Here is a 25,135-nt window from a genome sequence, read left to right on the forward strand (position 1 = left end):
ATTAAATACACTGTAGAATGCAAATAAAAAAATGCCAGTGTCTCCGTTCATTCCATGTCCAATTTCTCTTGTGTGGATTTCTCTTCTAAAAGTTTTATGAGAAACTTGGATGAGGAGTTACAGATCAATAAAACAAATCTACAGTATCTCTGCAACAGAGGAAATTACTAACCCCCCGGTAATGACTTTTAAGCTTGATAAAGAGATAAAATGATCTTTTTAGTTGTATAAAACTGTATGTATATAAACCACTTTCTTATAATTCAGTAGAACTATAGATTTTTTTTCAAATCTCTTAGGACTTGGTCCTAAAACTATAGATCTGATGAAAGCTGTATTGATCAGTATATAACTATTACAGTTGTAGAAAAATAAAACAAACACTACCAGCCTGCACATGTAGAAATAAGTGACAAGTCTGCCTTCTGTGACAAATTCACAAACTATTCTGCACATGGCTATTCATGTTTATAAATATGATACAGTTCCTTAGCATGTTAATACACACCTGTGACATGGAGACAACTTCAAACCATCGTAAAATTCCAGGAAGTTTGTATGCTGTAACAAATGATGTTCTCTCAATCCACATAGACTATTATAAAAAGATATAAGGGAGAAAATGATACTTCAGGATTTAAACTTTAATCTTTTCTGTCTTCTGGAATATCAGATCGAAGACGAAAAACATGTGCATATTTATTTTTGCATGAAAAAACACTGCAAAATGAATCCATCACAGCTATTTAAACAAACTATTTTTCTGATTTTAAATTAGGTCATCTTCAAACATTAGGCCTGCACAAAGCACAGGAAAAAGAAAATTATCCTTTGGTCTTTTAGTATCTATTCCTTACTTTTCCATTACCATTGAATGACTGTGACTAAATGACCTCAACTTTCAAAATATGTTTCTGCAATTAAAAGCAGTAATAGCCCTAAAATAATAGCCAGCATCCTTACTTCCCCCCATCCTTTCTGAACAAGACTAGCTGTTGGTACTTTAAAATGCCTCTACTGCATTCATTCTACTACTCCTTATTTTAATAATATCAGCATAAATAACCTGCCACTAATGAGAAATATAACAATGAATGCAATAAAAATGCACTCCAACCACACTAATTTCCAAATATCTGAAGTGAGCCTGGATACTGTCTATTGTTATCAAGAATGAAGACATTAGCCATTTAGTTATTTGTAAAATCAATTTAAAGGAATGTGTATAAACAGTTTCAAAACTCTCCAGCTTGCAAAGGAGGCCAACGCACATAATTAATGTTGATAATACAGCACATAACTGGGATGCCAGGGTACATCAGCATATGAGTTATTTACCAGTAGATAAGAAGTCCTTACGTGAAACAATTGACACTACTGATCATCAGCATGCACATAACAGATTTTTTTGTGAGTATTTTTGCAAGTGATGTGTAGTCTCAGACTAAGAAATCATCAGAATTCTGTCAGTCATATCTACCAGAACTGTGTCACTCTGTCATTTGTTTACTTACAGCAAATTCATTTTCAGGGTCAACAGATCCTTTTCTAACAGGTCTTGAATAGTGGAACCGATGTACATTGTTGGATTTATAAAAACTGAAAGATTTAAAAAAGAATTTTGTAAAATCCAGAGTTCACATATTTATTTATCTTGTTATCACAGGGAATTATTACAGCTTGAGTTAGTTTTAATTAAAAGGAAATTTAAGGGGAAGAAAAAAGCTCCACAACTGAAAATTTAGGAGACAGATACTTTAACTATAAATTATGGTCAACACAGAGTATTTTGCAAATAGGCTGCTTCAGTGTGGGACCGGGTGCAATTCTGAGGTACGAAAATTCTACAACTTCTGTAAATTCCAGATTACTGTTAGAACCTCTAGAAGAGGGTTTAGGAACTACTTTTACTTTCCTGTTCTTTTACTGTGATGTACTCTCTGCTTTTCTTCTAAAAGGAATATACTTTTTAAAAAACAATTGAATGAACAGAGAGAATATACTTACCTGGACTGAAATACATGTGCTTTTTCATCCACGTACAACCACAAATCATTTTAATCCATTTAATCTAAAAGTTCTACTTACAATAGAGAGCAACAGTTATTCAATAAACTAAATATCTGAGGCCATAACTAATAATTTATTGTGACAGACAAGAAAATCTATATAAACACTTTTAGAAGTGGACATTAATATAAAGAAATCTTGCAAATTCATGCTATGGCCTATTCTACTTAGCTAATGAATCATCTCAATCACTGTGTGCACGCATTCCCATCAGCACATAATCAGTCACCCTTTACACTCGCTACAGTTTTGGCTAAGTGTTCTGCTTGAAAATAATCTCTCTCTGGTGTCTAATATTATGATCAATTTCAAGCAATATAAAACAAAAGGTAATTTTGCAGAGCAAAACACGTCTCAGAAAGCCGTGTTTTGGAAGCCTAAGGAAACAGACCAATAGAGACCCCAAACAGTTGAGACATCCAAACTAGTAAGATTATCTTCATCAATAAAGTAATGAAAGAGGAGAATTCTGCTGTACCTAGCTAGATCACTTTATACTATCCCATCTGAAAGGGCAGATATTTTAAAGCTTTTTGATAGCATAAATGCATTGCCATCAACTTATGTAACTAACAATTAAATGCCTAATTAAGTGCACTTATAAAAATAATTCTTTCCTCTAAGGCCAGATTAAATTAACAGCTTGGCAGAATTCTGCAGCTGAGACAAGCAATTACAGAATCTCCCATATGAGGGACGATTGTACTTTATGTGGAACACTTATAATAGATACATTTATTGCTCCACAAGTTCAAAATGTAGCTGGCACTACAGTGAAGTTGAGTCAAACACAGCAAGTTTTGTGAGATTATGATTTTAAAATGACTTCTCGTTGAAATTGGGACCACAGAGTTTATATTATTTTCATATCATTTATTTTATACTACAAAACTTGTGTTTGTGCCTGCTTTATTTATCTGGGCATGTGTTTTTAGGTGAATCTCTCTACTCTAAACCAACTAAGTGCAGAGGCATTGCAAAGCTTCTGTTAGATAAAAAAAAAATGCAGGTGCCTTTGATTGCTGGAAAACTTCTAGCTTAAGAGGCATGTTTCAACTGATTTTAGTCAGGGAGATGAACCTTGCACTTTCACAAGGTACTGACAAGAAGAGGGAGAAAATATGAGCTGCCTTAAATGACAGCCTATGTACTTCTTGCTGTCTTTATGTTACAAGCTAACAAACGTTATCTTAAAACTTTCCACTGAGGTGCTTGTGATAAGCAACATCTTTTATTAATCATGTTTGCAAACGTGAAAACCCTTATGTTCCTTCCACCATCTGACTAGGAAGTCTCCTTTGTTCTGCTTTTTTTCTGAGACTGCAAAATTTCACCAGGCTGAAGGGATTTCAAGCCAAAATCTCACACCAATACTCCAGTAGGTACTGTATGCAGTTTTGGCATGACCTATTGGAAGTAACCATCACTATTCAAATACAGTCAAAACACTTTACTAGAAGGATGAAGTATGTTGAACGTGTTCAGCACTGAATTAAGAATTTGCGGGAGTTAGGCAATCATTTCTTAAGATACTTCGGACAATTTGATTCCCTTATTTCTTTACACAATCCCGACTGTACAACAGAAACCATTTTGCCAAAAGGCACCATGCACTTTGCAAGTAAGTCATACCAAGATTTTATTGTGTAAGAGCCTTCAACTCAAAAATGCTCATACTGCCAGTCACTTCTAAGTCTCCTCTCTTCATCACTTGTATTTGAAGCTGTATTGAAAACTCCAGAACTTGAACCCAAAGCATGGATTCCCTCATGCCTTGTAAACACATGCCATTCCTTTAGCAATAGATGTTCTTTCATGAACTGCCTAAGAAACACATCAGTCAATAAACACAATAGAAGCTCTAAATCTTGGCAAATGGCTGAGTTCACAAAATAATTGTTGTCACTTTAGGAGCATGGACTGAATTCTATTCGATTATTACAGAAATTCACTTACTTTATAATTTGATCAGGTACTGCCTTATTTTTGAATCTAGGTTGCTCCTCCAAGACTGGTTGCACTGTAAAACACTGTATGTCTGAAATTGTGAATGTCAAGGTCATATTATTAATAATCCGTGTGAAATAGTTTATGCTGTGAAAGAAGAAAGACATGTCCTGATGAAAAATCTGCAGGGTTTGGAGGTTCGTTCATGGAGCTTTCTTGGCAAAAGAAAAAAAAAAAAAGTAAGGAAAAAAAAACCTACTAGAGTACAAACTAGCAAAAATACATTAATTTTGAACTGGGCATTTTTACTATTTGCTCAGCTTAAAAATTAATAACGTAATTTATCACACTGAGTCATTAATTAAAATCTTCAAGGCAACTCACATAAATAACATCAACAACATCTGATGTAAACAATTTTACTATTCACCTTTAAGCATGAATAATGTCATGATGTTTAACATTCTTCTAGAAATCTCACTGAGCAGCCCATCTACCTGATATTTTCTTATTCTGCTGAAGTGTTATGATTTAGCTTGGCTTGGATTTGTAAACAAATGTATCACATTCTTACATATTTTCATATATTTAAATCTCATGTGCTCCAGTTAGATTCTGTAGTTCTGTTCTCAGATAATACATCTCTTGCTAGTTGTAAATAGAACATTCTATTTACAGAAAGGACTGAAAAATCTGATCCTCAAAAAATAAAATGTTTTAAGACAAAAGAAATTTATGAAAACATGACTCTCAAATATAATGTCAATTTTGGACAAGCTTGTAACGCTTTATACTTCATCCCCTTGAGGTGGAAAGAAAGCAGCCTTCCTTCTCTTCTCCTACAGCTGCATGAAAATTAACTCAAGAGAGCATACAAAGCATTATAAAATTTCCTTGAAAATTAATTAAGGAAGAACAGAATTGAAAAAAGTTCTGATAAAATGAAGTGATCTCATATCTGCTCAGCCAGTAATAATTTGAGCCAGAATATGAAGAAGAAGATGTAATAATTTACGGCATTACAGAAGGTGTGTGTATGTCAATTCTCCTAGGAAAATTTCTAAGAAAATAAGCCATATTCATGTTCTAAAGAAATACAGGTGATAAAAAAGTACAGTGCCAGACAAAACAGTGTTCAAGGAAGAAATTAATATCAAGTCAGAAAAACTAGGAATGAGAAGTAATAGACAAGTTGCTGCTTTAGCCTCAGCAAATTCACACGTTCATCACTGATTTTGCCACTCAGAGACAGTGAAGGAAAACCATGCATGAACCTGAACAAATGGTGAAAGAGACAAACATCTTAGAATTGTTTAAGAAACAGGAGCAAACATCTTAGGAACCATCCATTAGAAACATTCAGGATATAACAAAACTGCAAACCGAACCTGCCACTACCATACGCTTTAGGAAATGGTTGTTCCACACAGTTCCACAACTCTTGTTCCACAACTCTTGCTAGAAACAGGTTTCCCCAAACCACTTTCATTCTGTGACCTCCTTAGTGTTCAAGGATACATTGACCAGGGGAGTTTTTCACATCCTCTCCAGGTGCTGAGGTGGTGTTCATCTTCTCCGCACTGGGAAACTGACTCATCAGCTGAGCCTGAAAATCCTCTCTCCTCTCGTATTCCTTCCCACGATAGATAAATACTTTGTTCTGCAAGGAATAAATACCACATTCCTTGAGCTGTATGATGCTGAGGCAGAAATTGCAGGTGTGTATGTTTATCAGTACGAAGGTACCGTAAGGTCACCACATTTTTAAATGAGTGTTGCTGATACCTGAATACTAATAACTATAAAGAACACCTGACTTTGTCCAGGTCCTGAAGTACTTCTCTGACTCTCCAGAGCGATACCCTTGAGTGTTAGAATGAAGATAAACTGGCGTTATCACTGAGGATGCTCCTGGGAGAGTGTAACAAAATCAGAATGGATGGGTAAGTAAAGCACTGAAATTCCTTTTCTTCTTGTCTCCCATGTAAAAGGATTTTCTTTCAAACATGATCTGGGTCCAAATTTCACAGCTTTCTAATAATAGTATATAGTTCTGCTGTGCTTGCTCCTTCTTCTTGGTGTTATGAAATGCCCTAATTTACAATAGAGTTTATCCCCAAATGTGCTTCTTTGTGGTTCATTTTACTTCATTTAACAGGACAGTTATGTAAAAGCAGAAGAAAAAGTTGCAACGTTAGCATGTTTTCACTGTTTTTTCCAATTTTTTCAAGAAACTTTGGCCTTCAAGACCAGGAAAGAGTAGTCTTCCATTTCTTTAATTGCCTCAAGCACTAAGAAAGCTACCATAGTCATAGTATGTAAGTTTTGTATGAAGGTGGTTTTTTTTGCTTTTTTTTTTTTTTTTCCCTCGGAGGAAAATATCAAATATTTGAGTTAATTTTCCTTTTTGAAGACAGTCACTACTGGATTTAAAGAAATAATTTATTACACTTTAAAAATGTTTTTTGAAGTAAAATTAAATTGTGCTCGACTTCTCAGGCCATTTGAGCCCTTGATTTTCTCACATGGTAGTCAAAAACAGAGGAAAAAAAGGGAGAAAGTAGGTTCAACAGCTGGAGGTCTGTTCAATGGAAACAATATGAACTTGAGAAACTGTTCTAAGATGTATAAGCAGATGCTACTGTTCAGGAAAAAAAAACAGTGTAATATAAGATGGCTGGGATGAACATTTCAGCTCACTGAACATTAGAGATCTGAAATTCAAGAATTGAGTAAAACAGGAAAACAAACAAGAAACGTCTGTATCAAATTCATAGTGAATCCACATTCAATTACTAGGTACACTCGTTCTGTTGTCCCAAGAACTAAAAAAATTACAGCAAGGGAACCACAACATACAGAAATAAGGAAGGGTTCCTGTGGAAACAACATTTAAATGAACCAAATCTTTAAAAGAATAATATATCATGAATGGCACGAAGAAAGTGATGAAAGAACAATTGTTCAATCTCCCTCAGAAAGTGAGAACTAGTGCACAGAAATTACCAGGTGATAAGAAAAAGATAGCAGTTAATATCCAACACGCTGTTTTAATGATCACACTATGTTTTGGAGGACATCTATTCAGAAAAAAATTGGAAACATTCATTGTAGAGTAATTCATCGAGTTCTAATAAACAACAGTATGACCTCCAATCCAGGAAACCGTTTATCAGCTAAATAGGGAATATATACCACATTAATAGAACTACACACACGCTGTATATATTTAACTCCCTCTTACTCTAGCTTTCTTTTACTTCTTACTGTGAGAGACATAATGTTGGGTCACAGAGAGCATTGGTACGATGCAAAATGTACATCTCTGATATACGACAGTTGATACAAAAGTAATGCCTCCTATTTTATTACATTAGTCCTTGATGTCAGAAGCAGATGTTGGAGGGATGGCAGTAGAGGTTGAACAACGATCCTCCATCCCAGCAGAATTAAAGTCCAGTCAGATAAATTCCATTCCCAATGACTTGTTTGCATTAAAATACAGTACAATTTTAGAAGCACGTGAAAATAGATTTAAAAAAATAAAAATTTAAATAGGTTTACCCTTAAAAATGTAGGGAATCCTTGGCCATAATATCCAACAGCAAAATAATCTGGTTTAGGCCTCAGAATTTTCATGATGTTTTCATAGAACTTTGCTTGTTGAACCTAAAAGGCAAAACCAGCCACAATAATTACTTTGTTTTGGTTTTTGTTTTTTTTCCTTAATACCTTCTGCAGTAGTACTATAGCTATTGATTTATACATCACCTTTTTGTTGCACAAAATAAGAACATGCTTATCTCATCTATAGTTTCAAAATACTGTAGAAAGTAAATGTCCATGTAACTTTATGAGATAGTTATTTATGAATCTCTAGCACTGGAATTTTGTAATGTAACAAAGCAACTCTTTGACAAATTAATTAAAAATCAATTGTGGACTACAAGCTCATAAGCAGCTCTATATTTTTGATAGCTCTAAACTGATAAATTCTATGATGAAAATAATTTGAAGATTTGTATATAATCTTACCAGATTTTGACTTAGAAGCTCGTAGTCGAAAACTTCCTTTTCATACTGCTCTGCAAGTTCTTTGCATAAAGATATAGCTTCTTCCCACATCTGCAACGTACCCACATATTCAAAAAGTAAATCCAATACTAGCAAGCGTGTCTTTAACACATTACTGTCTGCAGTTGCACTGACTATGCCATCTTTAAATTGCAGTAATTTATTAACCACATATTTAGAAAGAAATAGCCCAGCAACCATAAACTTTAGGAAAGCAGATTAACATGGAGAATAAAATTGTTTTATGATTCATCAAGGGAATGAATAAATCTACTTTTTTCTTACAATAATATTGCCAAAAATCACCTAAAATTTCAGTTATAATAATCAGTAGTAAATCATCAAGTTAGATAACATCTAGAATGTACTCTAAGCAAAGGAGCAGCATATGAGGCAGGGCCTCTCTTCAAAACAAACATTTCAATTTATAAAATTCAAAAACACACATTTTCACAGACAGCCTGGCAATGACAGCTTTCCTAAAAACTTATAAGGCTTAGACTTAAACTACTCCTTGCTCAGAAACACAGCTTGTTTCTTTCTACACTACCTAACAGCTACCTCTGAAAATTACTGTAAGGAATTACAAAACTGCATTGAAAGACTAGGACTACTTTTTTTGTCTGCTAAAGGCATTTTCTGGTGTGCAACACAAGAGTGGTCCTAAAACAAATAGATATTCCCACTCCTGAGGATATTTCTCAGATTCTAGAGATCTTGTATCTATTCAGAATAAAGGAGACAAAATAGTTTTTCTGAGTCTGAGGAAAGGTTACTGGTGGTCATATACATTATCATCATTTTTACAGAGTGCTACGTACCCCTAGGCTAAGTAGCTCTAAACCTCAAAGGGGCAATCAGCTGCCTGCATGTGAGGAGAACCAGAATGCTAGGTATAACAGAAATCATGAGGATCTAGTTATTCTTATACTCTGTGTGGTAACTGCTGTATCATAGTTATTTCCAATGCAAATTAATAAAACAAGACCTTACATTAAATGACACCACCTTTCCTGCACAGATTTCAAAGAAACGGAACTGGATTTAGGTGTCAAACATCAAACTACTACATTTTTAATTTTTAATTTTAGGGTGTGATTCTAAGACTTCTCTGTAAAAATTTGTCCAGTTTTAATTCTGTTTTTTGGGGGGAGATAATGACTGGATAGTCTAGAAATACAATCTGCGTTATCACTATTTTTTTCCTAGCAAGAGAAAGTACATTTGACATTTATTTTATTACCGCCTGGCAGATGCTTGTAATTACTGACCTCTTTCTTTGCAAATGTGGTTACTGAAAGAACATGTTCATACACAACAGATGTACCCTGTGAACAAGCCTTCAGGACACAATTTTTACTTGACCCACATTTCAAGGATTTCCTACACAATAATGAAACAAACATTTTCTACAGAGAATATTTGTTAGATGTTACTATACAAAATAACACAGTAAGAGATTTTTTGACAGAGAGAAATCCACAACTCTACCTTTCCTTTGTCAAAGTATTCTATGATTTTCTCATACAGATTCTCTTTCAAGTGTCGATAGGTCTGTGAACACTGGAACTCTGTTGACATGACTTGGGGTGCACACTGCTCATCTGACCACTGAGGATAAAAACACATCAGAATAAGCCCCGATTTTGGAGTTCAACATCTCGCTCCTCAACCCCCTCAAAATCTGGGCTATTTCAAGTTGTTTTTTTCCCTTACTCCTTTTTATCCTTCTACAACAACAATGGAAAAGGCACTGGGAACATTTTCAGCACCGCTTCAAACAATGCTGTACTTCATGCGATAAACAGGAATAGACGTAACATCTTTAAAACCGTCTTCCTCCCTGCTCCTCACCCCAAGAGGCTAGAGAAAAAAATCTGAGGAAGCAAATTGGTTAATTTTATTTCATTGGTGTCAACTTGACTGATATGTTCTTGATTTTTGTATTAAAATATATGCATACAAAATTATTTTTGCCTACACAAACATACAAAAAATACCTTGAAAGTTTGCATGACCAGAAAAATCACAAGGTAGTTTAATTTCAACAATAGCATGAATAGCACACAAAAAGCAATTCCCCAAGGAATTGCACATTTTTGCTCAAAAGCTTTTAAATTTTGAATTTTCCCTTGGAATGGAAAAGCATTTTACTGGCCATTTCTACTGCTATTGTCAGTTACAGTTACAGTGAGAAGCATTAGTTGTAGTGAAAACAATTGCCAAATATGAAAGAAAGGAAGCATAATTTGGAGTGTGACACATACTACTTAATATGGAAAGCTTGATAGAAATTTTGATACTTGTTTATATTTGAGTTAAGAAGAAAGTCGCACAATGAAAAACACAAGGAAGCTGAATGGCTTCTCACTATTAAGTAAAACTATTTTTGCAACAATATTTTGAGTTTTACCAGCATGTGACATTGAATCATTTATTGAAAAAAAATAATTCCACATTTAGTGTTAATTATTTATGACCACAGTAATTGCAAGTATAAACTTGAATATCCCTAAGGAAAATAACTAATATGCAGTAAATTGGAGATTAAGACTACCACTTCTTATTTAAAAATTTGAATATTGCAAAAGCTTACTTATTTATTAAAGTTAGGAAAATCTAACCTTCAAGAGCCAAGTATGGAGTAGAAGGGTGTAGGCAGCTTCTGTGTAATTCTCACAGTCTAAATGAAGATCTCGCAATTTATACAAATATCTGTTAGAACAGAGAACAAAGGTTACTCTAGATGCTGAAATACCTTGAATTCTGTGTAAAAAATATTCTAGATAACCTCTAGTAATGGAAACTTGAAAGATGTAATGCAGTCTCTACTAAAAGAGTCTTGAAGGACACCGAGTGAGGTTAAAGCACTGTACGTTTACTAAGACTTCTGTATATTCTTTGTATATTGGAACATTGTGCATAAAAGGAGGAGAAAGACCTAACCTACTTCTGTAAACTGCTGTTAACTCCACTCTTAGGAGGAGCAAGAGCTACTACTCCAACTTGAAGTCTAAGTCAGACCACTGCATCCACTATTTCTGACTGTAACTGTGAGTTTGTGCCCCTCACTACAAGGATATTGAGATATTTAAGCATATGCAGATAAGAGCAACAAAGCTGCTGAAAGAACTAGAAATGAGATATATGAGGAGTGGCTGAGGGAACTGGATTTGTTTAGTCTGGAGAAAAGGAGACTGAGGAGAGACCTCATCACTCTACAAGTACAGAGAAGGAAGTTGTAGCAAGAAAGACATCAGTCTCTTTTCTCAAGTGAAAAATGACAGGACATGAGGAAATGGTCACAAGTTGCATGACGGGAAATTTAGGTTGGACATGAATTTATTTAAGGCAAAGGAGAAAAGGGTAGCAGTGGCCTAGAAAGACAAAGCAGATCCCTATAAATCTTGACAAGGTGATAAGGGGGGGAAGAGCTGTTTTATGTTGCCAGTGTTCTCCTTGATCACTTGAACAACATTGCTGTTATCATCCCTGTCACTGCCCACCACATGACTTAAGTCACATCTCTTCCACCAGTCAGAAAGAAAAAGGCATTCCAACCCCTTCCATTCAACAGGGACTTTTGACAGAGAACTATGACATACTCTCCTGAAGCATTTCAAGCTGTTACTATTCCCAGATCTTAATCCTAGTTAAAATGTGACTCCCCCAGCAATACCTTTCAGAGAGAGCATTCTTTGTCCCCATCCACTTTAGCTCAGAGCTCCACACTTAGCAGCAAAGCACCTTCAGTGCTCAGCTCAGCTGAGATGCTGGTCTTTGCAGTGTAGTAGCTAGGGTGAAGGTGGTACTACAGTTTTTGCAGAATGGTGAGAGAGGCAGGAAATAGTTAATTCTTGAACAGAAGATTTGCTATAGCCCATGTGCAAAATCCTTAGAGACAGTAAGAGGCCATGTCAAACAAGAAGGAATTTACCAGGATAACTATAGCTCTTAGAGAAGAATGCTTTACTAGTAATTCTGCATTGCATGTAGTGTTGCATATTTAAAGAGACTTGGCAGACAGCACAATTCTAGATAACTTGCTTTTTCGTGCCATTCTAAACGTATGATGCAACTCCCACCAAACCTCAAGTCTAGCTACATTTTCTTTATTTTGAAAAATAAACAGTGTTGAGTGATTTGATCAGCTAGAAATTGATGACTGGGGAAGAAAATGCAGCTTAAAAATGCATATGAGAAACTCAAAATTGCTGAAAGCTAAGCGAAAAATGGATTGTAAATATAAATGAGGCCAGGATGACAACAGAATCATTGTGGATGGTAAACTACCGTTAAGCAACAGAAATTCAAGTACAACGATGAAAGCAGAATTTTTTAAAAAGGTATTATTGTCCTGTTCAAAACACATTCAACAGAGCATCTGCCATACCTGATATACATTCCTTCACGGTTAATGTCCTTGTAGAAGTTCTAGGGACATAAACATTTACAAGTTATTTCCTATTTCCTTTCAGTAAAACACAGCTTAAATATATTTATGTTGAGATACTGATTTCTTTGTTTGTTGGGCAGTACAAGCGATATCTAATAAACAATGAGGGCTGCTCCAAAAGTAATGTCTCCTATATGTTGGTCTATAATAATATGTCCTATTCTGTTGGATGACATCGGAGGCAGATGTTGGTGGGATGGCAATATTGAACCTTCCTGCTAATATTCCATTCCTTTTCATCTCTGTGAGACAGATGGCAGCAGAGGTGTAGACTGACAAAATGCGGTCTGACATGAAATGCATATGGAGCAATGGTGGAAATGAATTGTATTTCTTCATGTGGGAAAAACTTACATGCAACAGTGCTTGCTGAGTGTTTATGGGGACCAAGAAGTGGCTGTGAGCACAGTGATGTGGTGGGTGGTTTGTTTCAGCAGTGGCAAAATGTGTCAACTGCACTGGTGCAGATATTTATGAGTGCAGCATATGCAGGCTATTGGTCTTGACTGGAAAAAATGCATCCCTAATGGTGGTGACTATGTTGAAAAACAGTGTTTCATAGCTGAGAATTTTCTCTATCAAATAGTGTTCTTGTATTCATTGTATCTGTTGTAGTTTCCATGGGGGTGGAGAAGGGAATAGGAGGCATCACTTTTGGAGAAACCTACATACCTTAAGTTTAAATTTGACCCTAGTGCTGCTTTAATTAATATTTTGATTAGTTATTAGTGTTTATAGAACACATACATAATATAAACACACTCTTAGTTCATTAATGAAGTCATTTGTGATTTTTTTTTCCTGTAGGAGAAGAGGAAAATATGGATACCCAATTGCATTAACATGAACTACATATTCTGTCTACATGTGGTGCCCAGAGAAGAATCTGTTATTTAATGAATTTGATACATGCAGCACTGTTATTCAGTATCTCTAAAGGGGCTCAATACAGGAATAAAATCTGTTTTTCTCACTGTGAGGCTTTAGCATGTATATAAGCTGCTGGGCCATGTAAAACATGCCTCAAGAATTGCCTCCTTCAGAGTTGCAAAAATTTATACAACATTGCACAGTGATTACTGAGGAACAGAGAATACGTGCATGTAGATATTTATCATGCTTTCTTTTCCACGCTTAAAGTTCATAAAGGTTCCTCTGCTGCTCAGAGGAAATTTCCTGCTGGTAAAATATCTTTGATCTATCTAGGTGGTATTCCTCATAACAAAATAATAATAGAAAAAAGATAGAGTGGCTTAAAATCAGATCAGAGACTTAAAAAAATTTTAGCAGCCTATTCCAAGTGTATCTTATATGTTGCTTTTCCAGATTTAAAAACCAGAACTGCAGAGTTGGTAAAGCAGCAAGTGGGTTTGTTCCTTAAGCAAAACTTTATTCTGTAAAAGCCAACTCTTACACTAAGCCTACCAAAACATACATAGTGTGAGTAGTGGACTACATGATTTATCCACAGAATCAAACTGGAGAAAACATACAAGTAAAACCAAAGAACTGAGTGGACGTTGCTTTCAGGTTTATGCATATATCCATGCAAATGGATGCAAAAATCTATTGCCTCAGGCTCTGAATTATTTTTCAAGTATTGCAGACCAGTCCATTTTTGGTAAGTGAAATTCTCAGACAAGAACTACAAGACAGAACATACCAGTAAGTTCACGGTGCAGCTCATGCGATTGTCCTTGCTTTCATCATTCATTACAGTTCGGTAATCCAGCAGCTTCTCCAAGAGGCCTTTAACTAGGCTGACAAAGCTTTCAACCAAGTTAAAAATGGCAGGATACTGACTTGCACACTCTGTAAGACTACAAACAAAATAAATAGATTTTAGGGTAGTATCAAAATCAGTGTCCCACCAGCTGAAGTTCTGTTAGGACCTAAGGCAAAAATTTCATTAGAGCCAAAGTAACTACGGAATGAATTGTAAATTAGCTATGTGGGTTGGCAATCTTGGCAGACAGAAAAAAAGATGAGATATAAATACATAAATACATGCATACACACACACACATTACCTTTCCTGCCCAACGATTATTGCAAATACAATGGATTACCCAGAATTTCTGAATCAAGTAGAAGTACATCTGTGATATGGCATGAACTCAGGTCTCTTTAGTGCCATGCTGTTTCAATAAACATAGAATTCACTTTCCACTATTACCATGGAAGATAAAACATGATTATTTCCTTCTCTTTGTACCGTTACATGCCAGTAGAACGTTCAGAACAACAAATTCAGATTTTAAGTCAAAAAGGAAATTCACAAACACAACCTCATCAGAGCAATTTTCCCTTTAGAAATAAGTAAAAGCAAATAAACTTTCTTCAAGTTCCAAAAAAGCAGTTAGTCCTCTTTTGATTAAAAAAAAAAAAAAAAAAGGAAGTGAGTTTATATAATATCAGCAGATTCAGCAGATTCCTACTGATATTAACAAAATATTAGCATAAGCAGAGTAAAAGCACACCTAATATTTATTCCTTTTATTGTACAGGTCCTAGATATAGTTATTTTCCTGAAAGGGCAACGATGGGGAACTGGAAAGCTTCCAAATGGTCTTTTTCTGCTGTGACTACATCAGTAAGTAAAGGTAGGCCAGGGTTCATTATCTGAGCCTGAGGACGAGCAGTATAGCACTTGTATTCACACACCTGGGTGCACCCCCATTTCCCAAAACAGTAGCAATGTCTATTCCGCTGATAAAGAACAACTTCTCACTTGCTCTGCAGACATAACTCGGTTAGCACTGTGCATGCTAACACTCGGGACTACAGACAGCAGCAACAAGACAGTATTTAGATTTCTGCTGGCCCCATTTAGTTTACTCGGCAAGTTCCCAGAAACCAACCCCTGTGGGTTAATGTTGGTTGCAGCAGTGAGCACCAACACACAAGGCAGTTACTGGGTTCTGCTGAAAATGTGCCTTTTGGGTGGCAAATAGAAATAAGAAATAGACCAAAGGAACATCTGGAGCACAGTTTACCTAGGTTTCTATCCAGTGGGAACAGGAAGTTGGGGGCAGAGGATTGAAGCAGATGTGAAGACAGGAAAATTAAAAGGAGAGAAGGGCCCCACCACAGATTGGTCAAAAACCTCTGCTTCAACTGTCTCTCAAGAAGCATCATTAAAAAACTTCAAGGGTGGAATAAAAAAACTGAAGACAGTATGAGGTGACATCTGTAGAGATTTAAAGCTCTTTAAGCGTCTGAAAGTATTATAGACTGTGAGAGAGTGAAGTGGAAAAAAAAAAAACACCAGAAAATTCTTTAAATGGTGGGTCAAAAAGAAAGAAAGGTAATTTGGAAAAGCAGGGAGATCAAATGTTATGTAGTATGTGTCTGATGAGACTTATCAACTGCACTGCTGAAAAACTGAGTGCAACTGGACAGGCACCAGTTCCCTAGAAAAATATATGGAAGCAAGAGTAAAGTGCAAACATTAAAAACAATTTGACACGGCTCAGAAAAAGTAAATATTTGTCAAAAGTCTTACAAATGAGATAGGAAGAAATATTTTTCTCTCAGTATTTCTTATGCCTCCGTTTGAGTACTCTCTCCAGCTTTAAGGCAGTGTAGTATTTTAAAACAGCTGCAGACATTTTAGGAATGTCCAGAAAACATGGCATATGATAAAATGAAATATGGGGGCTGTTTGACCTAAGGAGAAGACTGAAGAAAACTTGGCATCAACCTTCAATTCTTCTAAAATCTTCTACAAAGAGAAACAGAATAAATGGTTCTTTATGTCCCCTGTGGCTAAAACAAGAAATAACCAGCTTAGACTGAGGCAAGGAAGATTTAGTAGAGATATTTGGAAGAAAGCTTACTAGCAGCAAAGAAAGTTAAGCACTGCAATAAATGTCCCCTGTGTCTGCTGAATCCCCAGTATTAGAGATGATGAATTGTAGCAACAGTTTAGGAAGGCAGCATAGTTCAGCTTTTGCAGCACTGTGCTTGAGAAAACTATCTACTTGCAGACCTGTTCTTGGTCATACCAAGAGCTAGCCTGAATATCTTCTAAGACTAGCAGCCAAAGAGTAAACATTCAAACTCAAACAATAATTTATGGCTTTCTGTTTACACAGTCGTCGTATGTTAGGAAGTGAAAGGGACAATTTAAAAGCATCTTTCCTTGTCAGCACATTTCAGTGCAGTTTTATATTGCCTAAAAATTGTTAGCACTGTTTTTAAGTTTGCCTCTCCACACTTTATCTTTCTCTTCACAGTAGAGAAACTAAACTAATATAAATGTCCAAATGATATTTTGTTTAAATTAGGATTCCATCAAATTAAATTATAATTAATTATTGTTTAATATTTACATTTTATTTGCTTAAATAACACAGTATTTCTTTAGAATACTGAATACAGGTTTTTTTCTGTTGTGGTGTACACAAGAATTTAATGCACCACTGAAGAGGGATGTGAATTTGTGAAGATTGCGATGCCACTACACAAAAATACAATCATGAATTAGCAGGCTTTGAGAGCCCTTCTCGCTGTTACACTCAGTAATCACTAGGCTATGAACTAAATCTCAGAAGTAGGCACAAGGGCACCACCACAGCCCATCTGATCACAGCTCCTAATGAAGATACACGGCTATGATATCTGAGAGGGAAAAAAACCAACATGGCTGGCCAAGAGGAACATTTTCTATTTTATGAATTCTTTAAAATGTTTTTCTTAAAATGCAGCACTTCACAATGTTGTCACAGCTTTGCAGGATAGTCACCTTATCTGAGTTATAAAATAATCTGGAGTCCAGTCTAGACACTGAGAAAAGCAAGACAGAGTGTTGAAAATGCTTTTATTCTTATTAGAGTTACACATAAAACCAAGAAAGGTTACAAATTAAAATGGGGAAAAGAAAAAGGTTGGATTATCTTTGCTTTGAAGTTGGGGAGTGAAAAGCAAGTTAAGTATCATTTCTTCATAATGTAGATGGAATACAAAGTACAGAAAAGCAGCCATGCAAATACTTTCAATGGGCATAACTACAATTCAAACCATATTTAATGAAACAGCATGCTATTTCCAATCCCTTGATGAAAATAAGCTGCTTCAATTTGACTGTATTTTAAAATAAATTCAGCAATTTGAGAAGCAGGAACAATAAGATAAAAACACATCCTGAAGGCATTTATTCTCATGTACTACTTACATTGACTCAAACAACTGCATGTAGTGTTCATCTCCACGTCCTCCTTCCACTTCATGGTCCAACTTCAAAATGATTTCATTTTCAAACTAAGAAAGGAAAATAAATCTGAACACTGAGAAGATATCTAGAGGTCGAACACATTTCAAGCTGGCATCAGAAAGATATATTTACATAGCTATATCACAAACACCCAGAAGTTAAATGTTTGAATATATTCCAGTTGAATAATATAAAGAAGACTATCTCCAGATACCTTAATGAACTGATGAAATAATCTGAAGAAACAGGCTTACAGTTTCTGTACTGAGTTTTCATAGAACAGCTCAGATGTGAAATGTGGGATATCAGAATGAAATCAAATTACCTTCGCCCACACAAAATATGAATGAACATGCAGTGCCTTATCTAATTGCTGTTTGTTAGGTCTAGCTATACCCTAGTTAGGAAACAGTGACATATAAACAATCAAAGATAGCAAACCGGGGATTTCTGTAGCTAAGCCCAATTCCTTCCCCTCTAGTGAACCATTTCTTCAGTTTCAATTTACAGTTATGGCACTTTCATCTGGAGCTGCCAGCAGCCTTATTTCTTCGCCTGTAAAGTCAAAAGTACCTTTCCCAGCTCTCTAACTTGAAAAAATCTACACGTGTAAAAAAGAGAAAAAAACCTGTTAATATTTCTCTGCTGGTTACGCCTTGTTATCTGTCACTCATCAGCCCACCCTCAAAACTTCAAGTGTTCTAAGTTTCCTTCTATCTCAAACAGCTTTCAAAAAGCACTCCATCCAAGTCTGCACAGTCAGCATTCTACCTTCAAGCTAACTACTAGGCTCAGGCATTCCAAAAATAAATTCATTGAAGCTGGATATCTGAAGCTGTTACCTACATTATTTACTCTTCTTTCCTCTTACACCCTCTAAAATCTCACAAGTATTCATCAGGTAGCTTTACATAATTAAGCAAGGGATCATTATCTCTCATGACATTAAAAAAAAAAAAAAGATGAAAAACATACTTTCACAGGTTTTCACATGGGTAAATAAAATGATATCTGGAAAACTAGCGATAACTTGCAAACGCATTGCTACAAATCTGTACACAAATTGTCAGCGCTATGGCTTGCCAACTCGAAAGTACCATTAACTCCAACAAAACTCCAGAGAATTTGTAAGTCAGCAGTATACTGTTATCTCTTAAAGAAAGGTAAGTACATGTCAGATTATGTTTTAATCTGGCACTTTGCTGGGTCATACTTTAATTACACAAAGCCTCTTTAAAATGCCATTGTAGTGTTTCAATACGACTATATAATTGTGAATTGTCATTTCAAAACTGTTGCAATAGATTATATACAGGAAACTGCCTTATGATTTTGAAAGGGTTAATCCAGTCTAACTCATCTTCATATCAGAATTTGGAATTATTTTTTCAGGCCTTTGCCATATATTCCATAATATTACATTCAATGCACATGATACATGCCTAAGACTTAACTGCGTTTTTTTCCCCTTCTCCAAGCATATTAAAATATTAAGATTTACATGTTCAAAAAATACCCTCGGAAGTTTATATTTATGTATCACACTTGCAACAGAGATGCAAAAGATAAGACTTTCTTCTCTCTGTGTGTACGTTTGTGAAAATGAAAAATACTGGTGGATTTATTATATTTTTTTTGAAGTAACTTATGTGTGGAAACACGCTGGGAGAGAGTTTCAAGAAAAATGCTGCACTGTTAATACAGTTCGGTGCAGACTGTGGTGTCCTGTACAGAACTGCAGAGTGTAGTGGCCCACTGGTGTCCTTCAGACACAATCAAAAACAATTCACAAAAAGATAAAGTGCTCCAAAGTGCTGAGGAGCTTAAAATAACTTTACTGATATTTGAATCTGGAAAACAGAAGACTAATTACAATTAATTTAATATATAACGCTACATGGCAGAAGATAATTCAGTAAGCTTAGAAAAAACATAAAATATTAAAATGTTACAGGGCTTTCAGTTATTTATTAAAAAAAAAAAAAATCACTGAAAGACAGCCAGTATATTCGTATAATTTTTCCCAGGCCTCAATACTGGGAGGAAACAGGTACTTTTTTGCACCTGTAGGCTGACAAGTTTGCACAAACATAAGCTTGCAGCCAAAGGAAATCCCCTTCAAGGGAGAACCCTTCTTCTATTAAGCAGTTTCTAACTAGCTTTAACAACAAAGGGAATACTCTTTATATTCTCTGATTACCAAAGTTGGTTTGACCTCGTTTTGTGTGTTCCTTCCTGCTAAGACTCTTTGATGACTTTCCTTTGATTCTTCATTCTTTGACATTGTTTTGGCTTGTTATATTAAAACCTTAGAACTTGTAAAAGCATTCCAAGATTCATTGCCATGATTAATAGTCTGAGCTTTTAGCTGAAAGTCTCCACATACCCTCTCACTAAGCTTCTATTCCATTTGTGTACGCCCTCTGAAAGGAGGTGTGAGACATGAATATTAGCTCTTCTATAATCATTCTTTGTTCTCACCCAACTAACTGCATTACATTCAGGTATCCTGTGAGAAAACAACCTAATATAAATTTATAGAGAATCTGTTAGAGAATGACAAGCTTACAATGCTCGTAAAAAAACTTTTCTAATATGGGTGTAAACGTCCTGTTTATAGACTCACTTCTTTCAGTCCCCTCATACCAGATTTTTCCTAAGTTTTTTTAAAATCATATGAATAAATTATCAGGTCTGGCAAAAATTCATTTTGTTGTTTTTAATGTCTTCTGTTTCATGTTGTCCATACAGGGTTGGTGAGTTAACAGAAAAGAATACTGCTCATTTACATTGTCTGTTCTACTGCCCTGTGAGTCAACTAGGGATATAAAACATGACAGACTGTTTGTGCTGACAGTGGGTGCATGTGGTCAGATGAGAAATTTCTTCCAAACATACAGCACAGGACAGACAAGAGTGAAGTGAGGAGGCAGAAGAGTTCAGATTAGAAGACATTTGTGAAAAGCAGCGAACATGGTTGGAACAGGAAACCCATCTAAAAAAAGTCCTGCCCAGGTTCTAAGGAAATCTTTGTGTCCTACCAAAAATTAGTTTCAGATCTAAGAAATCTTTGGTGCACCTTCACATAATATTTTCAGGAAAAAATTGGGAAAGATTTATCACAAGGATCTATACAGGCCATTAACCTATCACAAGGCACAGTAAGAAAAAACACATTACAAAATAAAAAGTGAATGGAAATAAATGTCTGGGTTTTTATATTGATGAAATGATTTTTTAAAATTTGTAAAAAAAATGACAGAGAATTCACTACTGCACCAATACAGCAAATTATTTAAGAATACAATTTTCAGTATATAAATAATTCTGCTTTCTCCCTGAAGTGTTTCTCTGTAAGCGAGAGCTTTGGCAGACTGGGATCCAGATTGCCTTTTGCACAGATCTGGAAGCTCTACATCTTCAAGTTGGTCACAATTAACCAAGAAAAATTGCTCAGTATTTTTCAACAAATTTGAAATTTTTTTAAGTCAAATTTCAAAAAAGGCCCCATTTTTTCCCCAGAATATTAGATAACCCTCCTTCTTTTTTCTCCTGAGATTCAGCTGAACGGGACCAGTTAATGGCAAAGATCAAAGTCATTCCAGAATATAAGCCAATCAAGTGATTTGGTCTGTAAAAAACGAAGACATACAATTATGTTAAAACAACTCCTTAGAAAGGAAACAGGCTTATTAAACTACATCATACATACAAATCTCTATTTGAACATCCTTAGAACTGCCCTTGAGGACATCAGAAAATCAACTTCCTATTTAAATTTAGAGTTTTAAGCTAATGTAAAAATGTTACATGCTCACTACCTACTTACTGTGGAATTTAACTGGTTTCACTTCCCCACAGCAACAAGTACAATCCCATTTCTACTGAGACCGTAGAAACAGCAGGATTACTCAAGCAGCATTCATCAAAACGACAGCAGGAAGCCATGCAGCCAGCCACAGATCAGCTGGTTTGATTCTGCAGACTCTGGGGACATAAGATTGAAGTGGGCCATTGCTTCTCTCTAGGAGCTTTGGAACAATGTATTGAGTGGTCTGTCTTTCACATTCATCATGCAAAAAAGCTACAGAAAATTAGGCAATACAAACGTATGCCTCTTTTCTTTAAGAAGGCAGTGGGGGAAGGAGGAATTTAAATGCTTCATAACAGACAAAGGGAAACCAACAAAATCACAGTTATAAACACGTGAAACCGAAACTATGGCATCCAATGCAGCATCTGACAGACACGCTTTAAACAGAAATATTTAAGCACTTTAGAAGGTGTTGATGTGATCTGCAGGAACTTGGGTACATACTGCATACAAATGCCATAAAAACAGGCAACATCACCAGCTCAGCACCAGATACATTGTATTTTGAGATGACTGAGTAGCAATGTAATGTTCATGAGAAGATGAATATCACTGTTTAAGTTGCACTTCTATATGATGTGGTTAAAACAATCTGGATGAAGGCAGCAAAGAAAAGGTAAAACTAAGAAAATATGCTGCTATGTATTGTCAGTGAGATGTTTACATAAAAAAGGTCATTACTGGATATGAATTTGCAAACATGCATAGTATCTGTATGAGAAACATTAACAGTAGCCCAGAACTAGCTCCAGGAGAAATGAGCAGCATACAGCCATCCAGTGTCACAGCACAAGTTGGAGTAAATATTTAATATCTACAGCATACTGAAAAGGCTACACTGCTTCCCAAAATAATTAATGACTTCAGATCTCAAAGGCTCCATTTAAGAGTTACTTGCCCTAAGGTTGTCATAGAAAACAAAGAGAGTTTTGGTTTGCTAGGAGTAACAATACATTGTGATCCAGAAACAATTCTTGGACCTCTCTGTTACTAGTAGGTTTTGCTCCTCTCATAGTAGCTCTTTTTCTGGAAGTAGAATCCAAATTAAAGATCATTAGTGGAACAGCACATACCACACCAATACTAAAGAGCTACCATCGAAATATATCCTTGGTGCAGAGAAAGCACAAAAAAAAAAAAAAAAAAAAAAAAAAAAAAAAAAAAAAACCCCACAACTTTAGCTCATCCAGGCTCACTGAAGAAGTTTCAGGGGATCAGAAATCATTTATGTGTATAAGTATTACATGTATTAGTGTCTATATGTGTATTAATATAGGTAACATGGGTACACAGCAATTTCAGGACAAGGCTCAGAAACATCCACTCCAGATATTCTGTAGAGCTGAAGACTGGACTTAGGGCAGTAACACAGAAACCTGTAAATATAGTGCAACTAAAGCACCAGTTAAAAATCATTCACCTCTTAAATCTTTCCTTAGTACTTATTCAGCAGGCAGGGAATTGATGACTTCTCTAGAAGGTAATAATCTCACAGATTCTGGACCTGAACAAAAACCCTTTCTATGCATTTTTCTTTCCTGCAGTTTGTGAACTGCAGCTGATTGCATGAACCAGCAGAAATTAAAAAGCTGGCAGAAATATGAAGAAAGTTGTAATGTGTCTGTGACAAAATTCAGCTCTAGTAGGCGTATTTCTCATCTAATTTAAACAATGTGCCTAATTGTAATTAGTATTAATTTTGCTTTAAAACCACTTGCTTATCTATCTAGTAGACTAAATAAATCCTCATAACTTCGAACAAATGTCAATACCAAACACACACTCAGTTTTTTCTGCATGGATTTGTCTGAAGCACTAAGCCATCTAAAGCCGATTCCTGCCAGTGGAAGCATTTCACATGCCTCTGGAAAAAAAGCATAATGAATTTTCAAAATTTCAAGGAAGAAATATGGATATGAACAACAATTATAAAGCATACGTGCCAGAGGAGCTTGCTAAGAACACTTCCATTCACTCATTTAGTAACCTTTTACATCTTTTAGCTCTAACAGGCCCACGTAGAATAAACATTTATCCTCTAAACTTATCAAAAACTATGCAAGCACAAGAACACAATCAATCAGCACTATTTGCTCTTTTCAACAAAGGTCAGGAGGGAAAGTAATTATAGAATACCTGCCCAGATGGTTTCAGCAAATGGTAAAAATAAAGAGAGGTATTTTCACTTTAAAATCAAACATGAATAGAATGATTTATTTGAAAAGAAATTTAAACACAGATGAATTAATCTTTCCTAATCCTAATCCTTAACAACATGAATCCATTTTTATTTAAATAGTATTTTACTTACTCTTACAAGAGCTAGTCTTTAACTACTTTTTTTGTTGTTGTTGTTAGCCATTTCTAACATTTTGCCTCGAATTTCCAATCAGAGCAAACAACAGCACTTTGCTTGATGATGTGAACTGTTTTGGGAAGTCTTGATAAGATGTGCAACCCAATATTTCAAGGAAAAAAATGAGTAATCAATACTTGGAGGATAAGATTCTTTTAACTTCGTATGCCCAACAGATACACAACTAGCTTCCCTTTGTAGATGAAGGGGATATATCTCAAGGCCCAAACCTATCCATAGACACCTAATGTAAGTTGGATAAATAGCCTTTCCCAGAGATCAGATCCCCTGATCTAATGCTAGACAAAGCCCTGATGCCTAAAATTACAAGCTTATATAACACTTCTCCTGAACGAATGGAAGTTATATGTGCAAAGTAAAAAGAAGAAACAAAAGGAAAACTCCTCAGTATGCCATACACCTACATATTTATTGCTGTTTATTAAATATACGTGTAGTAGAATGTTATTTTTGAGATAACCAGAGGTGGAATTTTGTTTTCTCTGGGGTAGCTGATTTCCTAAAAACAGCAAAAATAAAATAAAACTCCTGATTAATAAATTTGAATAACTTCATATTTTTTCCTCATTTGGTGTATACATTTTGAAAAGAGTGAGATGAATAAAAGCACATATACTGTATATATAATGCATAACACAGGCTCTTGAGACAACCTAACACATATGCACACACAAAAAGGGAGCGCTGTCACACATCTCAGCACAGTACCACATCAAGCTAATGAAATCAATAACATGGGGAAAGCTTATTAAATGATTTAGCAGACACCACACAAGCTCTAGTTCCACTGCCAGTGCAGACTACTAATAAAGCTGTCTCTGTGCTTTTTTCCCTTTCTCTCATCAGAAGTGATCACAATTAATCACAATTATGTTTTCAACTGAACATCAGCATCAGTCCAGGCTCCTGAGTACTGAACTGAAACATAATCATTTTGAAAAATTTATGCTGAAGCTTTATAAAAATATTCTTCATAATACAAAATGCCGATTTGAATATCAGAAATGTCAGCTAGCTAAAGGTGGAGCTTACATTTATATCAATACTCCATTCATATTCATTCTTTGACTTTTCTAAATAACACTGTAGCAATTTTAAGTAATATGAATAAATGTGTATTTC

The 25,135-nt window shown here is 35.4% G+C and overlaps 1 protein-coding gene across 2 annotated transcripts in view; it reads right to left on the reverse strand.

Moving 5' to 3' along the window:
• DOCK2 (dedicator of cytokinesis 2) overlaps nucleotides 1–25,135 on the reverse strand; it is a 161,017-nt gene that overhangs the window by 14,776 nt on the left and 121,106 nt on the right. Inside the window, exons 34-44 of one of the 2 annotated variants that reach the window (XM_425184.8) lie at nucleotides 17,724–17,809; nucleotides 14,211–14,367; nucleotides 12,485–12,525; nucleotides 10,716–10,806; nucleotides 9,583–9,702; nucleotides 8,053–8,142; nucleotides 7,582–7,686; nucleotides 5,536–5,677; nucleotides 4,027–4,108; nucleotides 1,515–1,599; nucleotides 509–595 (exon numbers count right to left, since the gene is read on the reverse strand). In XM_425184.8, coding sequence (XP_425184.4) covers nucleotides 509–595; nucleotides 1,515–1,599; nucleotides 4,027–4,108; nucleotides 5,536–5,677; nucleotides 7,582–7,686; nucleotides 8,053–8,142; nucleotides 9,583–9,702; nucleotides 10,716–10,806; nucleotides 12,485–12,525; nucleotides 14,211–14,367; nucleotides 17,724–17,809 — 1,086 coding nt within the window. Of the gene's footprint in view, nucleotides 1–508; nucleotides 596–1,514; nucleotides 1,600–4,026; nucleotides 4,109–5,535; nucleotides 5,678–7,581; nucleotides 7,687–8,052; nucleotides 8,143–9,582; nucleotides 9,703–10,715; nucleotides 10,807–12,484; nucleotides 12,526–14,210; nucleotides 14,368–17,723; nucleotides 17,810–17,859; nucleotides 21,394–25,135 lie in introns of those variants that run through there. The other variant, XM_040647091.2, reaches the window with a different exon arrangement.

The sequence above is a fragment of the Gallus gallus genome, chromosome 13 (genome assembly GCF_016699485.2).
Source record: "Gallus gallus isolate bGalGal1 chromosome 13, bGalGal1.mat.broiler.GRCg7b, whole genome shotgun sequence".
Taxonomy (NCBI): Eukaryota; Metazoa; Chordata; class Aves; order Galliformes; family Phasianidae; genus Gallus; species Gallus gallus.